Source organism: Prunus mume, linkage group LG2 (genome assembly GCF_029339155.1).
Source record: "Prunus mume cultivar Tortuosa linkage group LG2, ASM2933915v1, whole genome shotgun sequence".
Taxonomy (NCBI): domain Eukaryota; kingdom Viridiplantae; phylum Streptophyta; class Magnoliopsida; order Rosales; family Rosaceae; genus Prunus; species Prunus mume.
The window spans coordinates 18,502,095-18,515,114 of NC_142699.1; the positions used below are offsets into that span (position 1 = coordinate 18,502,095).

General features: G+C 37.4%; 1 protein-coding gene across 1 annotated transcript; it reads left to right on the top strand.

The window, feature by feature from the left end:
- The first annotated feature begins 11,934 nt into the window (after positions 1 to 11,934).
- LOC148919769 (uncharacterized) lies at positions 11,935 to 12,600 on the top strand. The gene has a single exon (XM_089046830.1). It carries the CDS (start codon positions 12,057 to 12,059, stop codon positions 12,525 to 12,527), a length of 471 nt encoding a protein of 156 aa, XP_088902956.1. The 5' UTR covers positions 11,935 to 12,056; the 3' UTR covers positions 12,528 to 12,600.
- The last annotated feature ends 420 nt before the right edge of the window (positions 12,601 to 13,020 follow it).

The following is a 13,020-nucleotide window of genomic DNA, read 5'->3' on the forward strand; positions in this document are numbered from 1 at the left end:
AGCATGCTCCAATGATCATAGTGTCCATCAAACCTTGGAATTGCAGGTTGCACAAAACTACTTTCAGTCGTCATGGCTTCGTTGAGGAACAATGAGACTAGCTTCACTCAGTGAAAGGGCTCTGATACCAGATGTTGGAAACCTAGGTTGGACACTCACAAAACACAAGTAGATACATGTTTACTAAACACTCAAATGCTGGGAGAATATATGTTATTGAATCAAAGAACAACTATGACAATAAATAGCCTTACAAAAGAGTAATTGAAAGTTGGAAATATGCAGCCCACGTTTTACAATCTAAAAACGTGGTACATGATTAAATGGAATCAAAACAAATAACTTGTTCCTAAAGAATAGGACTTATCAATAACAACTGAAACAGCCCCACAAACTAGGATAACTAACCCTTACGGCTAGGAAATCTTAATAACTTCAACAAGTATCTCCTAATTCCCACTTCCCCTCAACACTAGTTCAAAACCCAAATAAAGTTGGGTATATCTAAATCAGATTCCAAGTGAAAAATTATCATGTCTGCTAAGGCATCAAAAAAGACCCACACCCTAAATTGAATTTCCTATGTTTTATACAACTTCAACGGATTCAACATAGAGATATGCTGAAGCTTCTCTCTTCTTCATCATTCCTCCAGGTTTGAGTTGACGACATGCCACCTAACTTGGGACTCCAACCTGAGCCCTTTGAGCTCTCCTTTGTATTTCTCCGAGTTCTTGGCTCACTCATTGGGTTCTTGGCTCACGCACGAATTCAATTGCGAAATTGTTGAATCAAATTTCAAGTGGAAAAGGCATCCATGAATTTTAGATATAAATATGAATTTTTAGGATTTGAACTAATGTTGAGAAGTAAGGATTGCTAGGATATAAATTGGGAGAGAGGATCGAAGATAGGGGGAGGGGAGAGAGAGATAGAGATAAGAGAGGGAGGAGAGAGTGAGATAGAGATAACAACACACTAACGTTTGTTTAGAATAAACAAATATAAAAAATAAAACCAAATTTTATGCTATTGATGATATGTCATGTTTTAAACCATTGGATTATTATAATGGCCCAGATAAAGCGAAATGCAGAGAAATATAGAGACTTTAAGGGCATGTTTGGGAGGCCTCACTGGACTTGATTGGGTTAAATAGTACCAGAAACCCATGTTTGGTAAGTGAAGGAACTAACTTAAATGAGATTGTATAGTCCAATAGTACAAAAATTGCCTCACTCGCTCTTCCAATATAGCGAGCTTGAAACATAGTTTGCACAATAGCAAGCTCATTACACAGAACACGCGAGTCCAACATGATATCGGTTTCTTCTTCTTCCTCTTCTTCTTCTTCACCTAGACATGAGTCTGGGCAATGGATGCCAAGTCCTCCACTTTCGAGCCCAAGTTCATCGAAAAGGCTTGAACCCAGTAATCGCCTTGAGATCTTGCTGCTTTTAATGGTCGCCGAAGGCTAAGCTCTGGTCGTACATGTGGGTCAGGGACGACGAGGCTTGGGTCTTTGTTTGACTATCAGAATAGCGAACGGTGTCAACCCTGAGCTCAGAAGGCGACGACCATGGGCTCCAACTTTTGGGGGCCTCAAATAAAGCCATAATTCATTGAATTGATGCAAGAGTTGAAGCAGCCATGATAGATGCAGAAAGTAAAGAAGATGATGGTGAGCCGTGAGATTGAGTTGAATCATTCATCGTATGAACAAATTAAGTAATGAAAAGTGATTAGGAAGAAAATTAGAGAAAGAATTGATGAAATTTGTGAGAGAATCACAACTGAAGAGTTTTTGGCAGGGAAGAAAATTTGAGAAAAAAGCAAAAATGAGGGAAGGATCAAAAGTCATGAGAAAGAAGAAAATATGAAGAAAGAAAGGAAAAAAAAGGATGGGATGGGAAGGAAAGGAAGAAGAAAAGGAGAAAAAAAGAAGAGATAAGATAGTTTTAGCCATTAAAAAATATTAAATTTATTTGTTTTTATTATTATTTATTTTTAGGTCATAATCCTTAATTAAAAGTAAATATCAAATAATAAAATTAATATTAGAATTATATTTATTTATAATTAAAATTAATTATTAAAATAATTATTTTATAGTCTGACACAACACCAAACATAGGTCTTTACTATTTTTACAATCCAACTTCTTAGTCCGAGACAACACCAAACTTAAGTCAATACTTAATCCAGCTTATGTCAATACGAGCTAATCCAAGATAGTCCCAGGATTTAGTTCAGTCCATAACAGTCCCCTATACCAAACGACCCATAAATGTAAAGTCTCGTAATCCTCTATTTACACCTTAAAAGTGTCTTCGGACACCCAACCCCAATTTGTTGGCCTCAATGCTTCTCATCCAGCCCCCTATCATTTAAAAAAGAAAAAACCAACCCCTGCCCCCTGCATTCCACCATTGGTAATTACAAATTTATTTTAAAAAATTTATTCAAAAAATAAAATGTTTACAAAGAAGATGCACACCAGATCTTAGGCATTCTTCAACTCATGAAGGGCTAAACCCAAATTTTCCCCTACAAAAAAAGTAACTATTTGAGTTTTAGCCGGACTCAAATCGTTTTTCTCCCAATCATTCGGACTCAAATTTTAAGTCCGCATCTTTATTAAATTGTTTAAGAATGGTTTAAGTCTAATTTTTTTTTAATGGAAAACTTTTCTTCATTTAATCTTTTTAAATAACGTCATGATTTAATTTTTTTGAACAATTTGACCTAAAAAAATTGAAATTCCATAAATATAATTTTATTTCAAAAGAAAACACACAACATTAAATAAAAAAATAACACAAGATAATTGAAACACAAAAGGAGGATTGAAACAATTGTCGACTTCATTCACCATCTCCAAAGCTCCTCAAAATGTGATTTATCGAATCATGTCGGAGACTCTAATGCACATGTGGAGATCAAACTCTATTATGACAAATCATGTAATCAGAGAGAGTCTGCCTATCTTGGTAGTACTCGTATATAATGCTTGGCTCCAGCTCATATTGTCTTACTCTGGCCCTCCTGGATCGTTGTGGACACATATCCTCATCATCATATTCCTCTTCAACATATTCGCACTCATCCTCCATAATCATGTTGTGCAAAATTATACACATCATCATGGTTGAGTGGAGGTTATCCTTGCACCACATAAGTCAAGGTCCCCGAACAGTAGCCCATCGGGCCTGTAGTATTCCAAATGCTCTTTCAACATCCTTCCTGTAAGCTTCTTGCATTTGTGCAAAAAGACTCTTCTTTGGGTGATTAGGAGAATAGATGGCTTTCACCAAAGTAGCCCAACGGGGGTAGATTCCATTTGCCAAATAGTAGCCCAAATGGTATTGATTTCCATTGACAATATATTCAACATGAGGAGTCACTCCATATACCACATCATTGAAAAATGGAGAACGAGCTAAAATTGTAACGACCCAATCCTAAATAAATTTTTAATTATTAAGTTATTTAGATAAAAGACAATTTTGCCCCTGAAATATTTTATTAGGTTTAAAGTTTACTTTTTGACCGGGAAGGAATGTGGGAATTTCGACTGTACCATTACGTAGAGCACAGCGATATGAGTCCGTAGACACATAGTGAGCCTTCAATCGGAGCTGTAACAAAGAAGTTACGAGCAAAACATCACCAATGGCACAATCGTAATTATTACGAAAAGGGTTTGATAAAATCTTCTCTCTCTCTCTCTCTCTCTCTCTCTCTCTCTCTAAACTACGACCATCGACCATGGCAAAAGACGAGACCGGTGCCAAAAGGACGGCCCACCTCGTGTCAAGACTGCCCTTCCCGACATCGATCGCCACTCCAGCAGGAAAAGCCGAGAAACGGCGGTTGTTCCCTTGATTTTTGTCACTTCGCTCGCCGTTGTCCGGCCACCAATTTTGATGAGTGAGGTATTCTTTCTCACCTATTTCCCATGATCTAGCTGATGGTTGGGTAGGATTTTATCAATTTTGAGTCTAGATAGTTAGATTTTCGAATTAGATTTCAGTCAGTTTTGGGATCTCGATTCCGGCCACTTCCGGTCACTTTTTAGAGTAGGCCCAAGAACAAAAGCAACTCCAAATAGGCTGTTACACCTAGGATAGGAATCTTGAGCTGTGATTTTGAGATTTCCCGGCGAAGTGTTATCGCTTTGGACACTCATGTGCTACCAGCACGTGTGGGGGCCCGTGGGCACTGTAGAAAAAGGGCATTGTGTCCTTATGCGATCTCCTGGTCCTCACGAGCACGTAGGTGTGCTTGGATTTCAATTTGGATACCGTTTGAGTATCGAACTGATTTCACCTATTGTACGTCATCCAGGTTCGATAGGTTTGAACCGTTGGATCGTCTTGAATTTGAAGTATGTTAATCTAGGAATTCCTAGGATCGTGTAGGAATTCACGGATCGGGAATCGGAGCCCCGGATGTTCTGATTTAATAACTTGAAGTTTTTGTTTTACAATAACCGTTCGATCGTGCGATCGCGAGCAATCCGACTGTTCAATCAGAACCAAACTTGCAAGACGTGTGTCCTAAACCTTGTGGAACCTATAGGAACTTTCATATTGAAATCGGAGATCGTGGGCCCCGCTGGCCCGTTTGATCAAGTTTGGGTAGTTTGACCATTGGTTGACCGTGAGTCTTCCGAGGTAGTTTCACGTTTCGAGGAGTATTAAAATGACCTTATTGACAAGTCTTGACCGTTATGTGAGTTATGTTGATTACGTGGGATTATGAGATTAATTTATTGTCTTAAACTAGGGGGATTATCATATGTTATATTGTTATTTGAAGGTTTGAATTATTTGAGGATGAGTTATGTAAATGGTCAAGTTATTTGTGATTAAGTCTTGGATGGATTTTTGGGGGAAATCGGGAATTGGATATTACGGTTTATTGTGGAAAGTTATATTATTACATTATGTAAAAGTACATACTTCCCATACATGGGTTTGGAATTTCGGCGTATGGGAAGAATGTATAATTATTTAGTCTCACACGTGGCGTTGGAATTTCCAGGGTGTGAGACACTTCCAATATATGGCGTTGGAATTTCCGGCATATGGGAAGATTATGTGATTATGAGGTCTCACACGTGGCATTGGAATTTCCGGCGTGTGTGACACTTCCCATACGTGGCGTTGGAATTTATGGGAAGATTATGTGATTATTAGGTCTCACATGTGGCGTTGGAATATTCCAGCATGTGAGACCATGTGATTTGTTATGGATTATCACACGTGGTGTTGGAGAATTCCAGCGTGTGGTAAAAGAATAGGGAGAGGATAAAGGGATTATTTTACTATATTAGGGAAAGGTTTATGCTTAAAAAGAATAATGTCTAGTGTGTGTTGTGATTTTAATTAAAAGGGAAAGGAATAATTCTAGAATTTGTTATTTTGTATTGTTGTCATTGATTGTATGTTATTGAAACAGAGATTTTTGTAGAAAGAGCACGTGTGTCTTGATCCCTCAGTAAGGGTACATAGGCAACCTAGGGTAGTGCCTAGGTGTAGCCGAGTGCTAAATTTTACTTATGTTATTTTATTGAGTTTGGTGTTGACCTTGTCGTTGGTTCTGAAACTCGGATGAAACTGAGGTGTGATTCAATAGTTGATCATACCTCCGGTTGGCCAAGGGAGAGTCATACAGGTGAAAAACCGTTTGGATTGTTGTACGATTTAGGCTGAGGCCTTAAACTACTTGCTTTTGTGTTAGGAGGTTAAACCTCGCATGATTAAAATTTGGGAAGTTAATTTATGTTATTTGCAGTGGGCATTCATATATAAGTTTGAGTTTATTATATGCATTGTTTAGTGCATTATTTTGATTTAAGAACATTACTGGCGGTTCTATTTCCAATTATGTTAAGGCTGGAGACCGATTATGTGAATTGCATGAAATTATATTGTGCATGCTGCCTGTTGGGATATTCAGAGCGGGTCCTGTCAAAAATGTTGATATCATTGTTGGATCCAGCGGCTCCAAAAAAGGCATCCCATATCTATGTGTCATACGAGACCACGACTTCTAACACAACAATTTTTTTTCTTTTTTCTTTTTTGGTGAACGGTAAACTGGTTTGCCTAAGAAAATGGGCACTTCTTCCATTCCTAGTGCATGCAGTCAAGACTTCCTAACATGCATGGGAAGCCTCGACTGCTTGCCTTGTGCAATTAGCTTGCAAAGGTCAGCTAGATTTGAAGACCTGAGGTATCATTGGCCATACATGGCTTCAACAGCGTAACAAAACTTACGGAGTGATCCAAGAGTTGTGCTTTCACCCATTGTACAATACTCGTTGGTTGCGTCAGCCGAGCATCCCCATGCGAGCATACGAAAGACAGAATTTAACTTTTGCTAATGGGATAGCCCTTGTCGGCCGAGCCAGTCTTTATTCTAATGAAAGTATGACTCATGGTTGACAACATCATTCAAGATGCGGTAAAACAACTCTTTCCGCATTCGAAACTGCCTATGAAAGTTTGTAGTATTAAAATGTGGCCTTTCAAAGAAGTAGTCGGACATGAGATTGCGATGGTGATCTTCCCTCTCACGGTTCTTATACTCAAAACCGACTAACGACCCATCATGTTTAGTGGCTTCATTCTCCAATGAAGTATGAGGGACAATGGCTTGTATCACTCTCTGATGATGTTCCTCATCAAACATTAAGGAAAAGATGGCCTTGCCACAGTTATCCATTGAAAGCTTCAAATGATATGAAAAGTATGAGAATAAAGATGATGTGCTTGAAATGATATCAAAAGTATGAGAAGGAAAGGAGATTGATGAAATTGACCAAGTAAAAATAAATTGAGAAATAGAAAAAAATATTTTTGGTAGATTAATTGAGAAATAGGTGAGTATTTATAGAGTTTTGAGTGAGTTTTGAGGTTGGATTTGATTTGGATTAATTTAAAATATTATTTTGACGGTTGGATTTAAATTTCAGAGTTTGATTTTTTTTTTTACCGTTAAAATAGCTTAGATTTAATCTAGATTGTTGATTTAAAGTTACTATTATATTTTATTTTTATTTTCAACGAAATTTGAATTGCAACGACAACTTCAGTTGGAGCTGACACGTGGCACCTATTGCGCCATCTAGCAAATAAAGCTAGCAGCGCCCAATCTCTTTTTTAAAGTTACTATTAGAATTTTTTGAAAAAAAACAAAGATATTTGAATTGCAATGGAAACTTCTGCAGGAGCCAACACATGACATGTGCTGCATCAAGCCAGCAGACAAAGCCACCAACGCTGGCCCCAGTGTCTTTTCGATGCACATGGGCTGTGCCATCTTTGGTGGGCTCCACTGAATAGTTTTGGGTCCATGCAATACTTGGACTGGTATTTGGGTTCAAGTTTAGGTTTCCCAAATTTTAGCCCATTCATTTTCTTGGGTTGTGAGAGGTTTTGGGCAATAATTTGGGATATTTTGGGTTTAGCCTCTTGTGTTGGAGATGACCTTACTACTATCAAAAGTTTTGGAAAAAATATATTGTTGAGGCACAAAAAATCCAAGGGCCCAAATGTATTTCAAGCCCGATGCAATACTTCGTTGTAAAAAAAGCTTGAACATGATATGCAAAAATCTATCACATGGTTACAAAGTGCCTACACGAGCTTTGGTGTGTGTGCCACTCCAAGCAAATCCATAACCCGAGACGTGGGAAGTCACAACAAGCTCGTAAAGATGTACCGATTTTGTGAACTCGCTCTCATTGTCTCATCAAACATCACCTAGCCTAGCCATAGCCCATTGCAATACGACGAAGCCTAAGCACAAACACACAGATAACGAGCAGCGCCATGTAAAACCCCCTATTTTTGCCTTTACAAGCTCATGTAAGAAACGAGGAAAGAAAAGGAGATGAAGCGTTGCCAAGGATGGAAAGTCTTGCAGAGGCTAGCTGCAGGAAGACTTTGGAGCTCCAAAACACTTTGTCCTATTGTGCTTGAATTAAGCAAGTTTCGCTTAAAATGGTTGAATTGGAGAAAGTGAAAGGAAAATGGAGAAGAAGACTTGGCAAATTTGGGGAGAACCAGCTAGGATTTTTTGAAAATAAGGGGCTTCCAGCACCTATAAAAGAAGGCATATGCTATCCATCAACTCGACCTATTCTAGAGCGAGCAAGCAATCTCTCTAGCTACTGCAATACCCTTAAGCTTCCCCTTTCATATGGTTTTTCTACTTGAAATCCCCATTCCAAACACCACCAATCATTTCGCATTCCCTCTGAAATAGTCCAATCTCTCTCTCTCTCTTGCTATTCGTGGAGGCTCAGCTAACACACCACAAGCTACTCAGACCAAGCCCAAGATTGTGATTCTCCATAGTTATCAAATCCTCTTGGTGAGAGAGACTGAAGCACTCCTTAAGAACCCATAAACTTTTGAAGTGCATTGGGGTATGATTCTTGAACTCAGGCAAATGGGCAACATCACCCACTTTCTCTTCATAGCAGTCCATGCCCATCTGGAGCTACCGGGACGAAAAAGCTCCTACAAATACATATCAAAAGTAATTTAATAAAAAAAATATTCAAGAAAAAATTACTGAACATACACAAGTATTTGAGGAACAATGTCCTTTTTTGGCCAAAACCTTAGCTACCATATTAGTTTCACGAAACATATGTTGAATAGGAAGTGAAATCATGTAGAACATTGGCGATTACAATGGTGCAAGGATTAAAGAATGTAGCAGATTAGAAAATTTTGAAAATACTCAAACTTATGTCTTGGGTAAAATAAAAAAAATAAATTATGCATTTTTTCACCTTTCACAATAGAGAGAGAGAGAGAGAGAGAGAGAGAGAGAGAGACATCAAATCCCACACTAACTAAACATTTTTAAGCTTAAATAAGTAATCAAACACATATGATTCATGGTTTGACAATAGATATTATAACCCTTTTTTATTCCTTTCTTTCTAAGGAACTTTAGCTTGGGAAAAGGGTGTACCGCCCTGCCCTCTTCTCTTTCTTTTCTCCTCCTCAACATTAAAATTAGCATAAAAAGGTCACATGAAAGCCAGGAACACCCACATTTCAATTACTCTCTCCAACATACACACATATATATACATATATATACATATATATATATATATATCTCTCTCTCTAGTCCATTAAATTTGAGATCAAGCTGTCAAATAAACTTGGGAAATTTCTCTTTAGGGTTCCTTTCCTCCTCGTACATTTAGGTGCTCCATGCTTCCCCTTCTCCTCTATCTTCTCCTCCTCTTATTCCACCATGGCCTTGAGAATTCCTCATCACCTTCTACTTTTCACCATTCTCTTCTTCTCCCTCCTCTTCTTATTCTTGTTTCATGAATACTACAACTCCACCATCAATCTTCACAAACAAATCATCATCAGCAGCAGCAGCCACACCATAAACTCCTATTCTCATCATCATCATCATCATCATCATCACCGTCCCTCTAATTTCATCACAAGAAAAGTGTTAGCAAGCAAATTTGACTTCACCCCATTTGTACATCATCGCCAACAACACCAAAGATCAAAATCTTCACGGGGTGATCACCACCACATGCAACCACAATCGGAGCCCTCAGCCGATGGAAACGAGATTGATCCACGTTATGGTGTTGAAAAACGACGTGTCCCCACCGGTCCAAACCCACTGCACCATTGATCGTATATATCATCACCTTTAATTTCTCAGGTGAAGTGAAGAAATAGAGAAGAGTGAGAGAGAAGATATTAATGTTAGTGGAGCGTTTATTATGACGTATGATGTTTTATTTTTATTTTAAATTTCCTTCTCCAACTCTTTTATTTTCTTTTCAGAAAACTATAATGTGAGAGTATGAGGTTGTACATGTATGAAGGGCTGGTCGACAACACTATAATTGTTTTCATAATGAAAAGGAAGAATTAATTAACACTCCAGTTAGGTTTTCCAGTGCATGATTACCATGATATCTGTATAAACGCTTTTACGATTTTGGTGGATTTTAAAAGTGATCGCAAAGGAAGAAACAAGAGTAGCTGTGACGGCACGGCACATTTGAGAGGAGCATAATTTACCTGTATTATGTATAGCTACACCATCCATTACCATAACGATAAAGAGATTTATGAATATGAAAATAAATTAAAATTTCTTGTATCGGAAAGGAAGATGTTCCGTAAATTGTCAAATTTCTCGACTAACTTTATGATGAGTGATTACCACTCCATACAAATTCCGGAAACTAGTTTAAAATTCTAAACATGCTCAACCATTTGAATGATTAAAATTGACTCAAAATTGAAAACTCATACCATAAGCTTGAAAAACTATTATATGCTAGTACGACTTAGATGTTGTTATCGTTTATGAAATAACTTGCCTATATCTATTTGGTCATTAAATTGTATTTAATTCAACATGAAATTATTAATTGTGTGTATTCGAAACTTGATATTCCAATATATTTTGGAATCCCTAGATACATTCCAATTCGAATTCAATTTTTAACATAATTATCATGTATCGAAATTGATTTGGACTTGCAAAATTGAAAATTATCAAAATGAAATCGGTCGGAATCGAATTTTCCAATCCAACTTGTACCCCCTACATGGGAGACGCCACTTCATTGTCAATTTCTTTTGTTTGATAAGACACTCAATTGTCACTTGTAAAGGTAGGGCATGGTCACTCTCAAATTAATAGACAAATAAATAAAAAGAATAATAGGTCGGGTGGCAGCAGAATTTGTCTGGCATCATGTGTTCATACACCAAAATGGCAATTTGAAGGTTTTTCGTAAATATGTTAATTAGTGCACTGAGATGGTGAGACCATATAAGAAGGCTGCAGTGACGAATACTAAAGTCAGCTAGGCAATCAATTATAATCATCACTAATTAAAGAAACCAAATTTTCATCATCAATCTGTTTGAAGGAATCCACTTATGCGTTTTGGGGTAAAAGAATAATTAATCGCATGCCGGGTGATATCAGAAAACCTTCATCGATCTTTCTATTAGCTATTATCATTTTTTGGACAAATTAAGTTTTACACTTCATAGCAATCTTCCATGCGTTTTCTTATAACACAAAAGGAAAATACTTTCCTCCTTATCAGGTTATAAGTTTAGGAGTTACTACATTCCTGCTAATAGCAGTGTGACATGTGTGCATACATTTTTCTTTTTGTGTTTTTGATGAATTATTTTTACATATGTGTAATTCGCAGGAAAGAGGAGTATCTCCTTACATGTAAAGAGGCAAGCAATATCCAATATTTTTCTTTCTTTTGTACATTTAAAATCCAACTTCAAACAATAATTGAAACATACGTGCTTGGATGACATCTTCTACTTGTATGTGTTGCTAGGTTTGCATGATCTGTGGGATCTATAGAAATTATATAAATAATTTTACTTATTTATTTAATTCATTTTATTTTGGTAGGCTAGGTACAATATTACAGTTTGCGTTGGCTGAGGTTCCTATCCTAATATATCTTTGGATCCTCTCACCTGCAACTAAAAATGCGATGTGCCAACTTATGAATGTTTGTCTTCCATCAAACACCATGCATGCACTGTGCACATTGGCCTTCCACTCATCCCCCCTACCCACGGTTTGGGCGACAGCCAGTATATTTCAAAGGGTTTGCCGACTTTCCCTATTTGCTTCACCAATAATGCATTTTCTTTCCTTTATTTATTTATTTTCCACCCATTTTGTCAACTTAATTTTGTCAACTTCGCTCTGATTATATTACAAGACACATTTCAAGAATCTTTCGTGGCCAATAATGTGACCCAAGGTCTTGTCAAAACAATTATATTAATAATGTACATTAATTTCCCTGTAAAAACATGATTGATTAATTAAAAAAATAATTCATTTAAATTAATCACTCCCTTCCACCGGCCACAACTAATTCAAACAAAATAATTAAAATCGCTAAACTCCTCCTCCTATATATATGTTTAAAAACCAAGGTGGTTCAGTTTTAATTTCAGTCCAAATTAATTGCATGCCATACAATTTACAAAATGGTTCGTCTAATTCCAGAAGTTGCAGCCAATGACCACTTTGGCTCAATGCCGCTAGCAATGGCCTTGTTCATCTCTGTCACAGCCCTTGTGGCTCTATGTGCCAAAGCCAAACATGGACGCCGAGCCCCACAACAAATCAATGAAACCAATTGCAAGGAAATTACTGGTAGCTCCAAGAAACTCGTGGCCAGCATCAGCAACAAGGCAATTCCATTTCTGCACAAAAATAAAGGTGGCAGAGAAAATTGCAGCCAAGGGGATGAAGTTGAAGATGGGTTTGGAGAAGGAGGGGTTTGGCAGAGGTCAATTTTGATGGGGGACAAGTGTCAGCCACCTGAATTTTCAGGTGCGATTTATTATGATAGTTCTGGGAATCAGCTTTCTGAGCTGCCTCCAAGGTCACCTAGGGTAGCCAGTCCCTTGCCAATGCCTAGCTTTTTATCTCCCGTCGCTAGAGATGCAAATTAACTAGGCGAATTTAATTTCATATGAAGTTTTTTTTATGACGAGCAAAAGCAATCCATTTACTGTCTCATATCAATTTTTTCGTCTCTTGCTTTACACTTCAATGTCAATCTTAACGTCAATTTCGTTCATTTTTCACTTAAAATGAGATAGTATCATCAAGTAAGGTAAGGATGACACTCACCATGCGGACATGCTAGAACCTTCCAATCATATGTGGCCACATGTCCATCTTAAAAAGAAAAAAAGAAAAAAAGAATTTAGGATGGGACTCACCATCTGTTTCCGTTTGGTTATTGAGAAAATTGATCTCGTTATCAATTGTAAAAGTGGATGTTCTAGAATGTATCTTTTTTCCTTAATAATGAGTTGGGAGGTGTAATTAGTGGTGGTCTTTGTGTAATATGGTAGTTAATTACCTCACAACTTGCAAGCCACACAAGGCTTAGAAAGACAATTTCTTTTTTTGGCAAAAAAAAATAAAGACAATTCCCTT

What these genes read in the sequence shown, in the direction of transcription:
- LOC148919769 (XM_089046830.1), top strand. Translation starts at nt 12,057, where the DNA reads ATGGTTCGTCTAATTCCAGAAGTTGCAGCCAATGACCACTTTGGCTCA.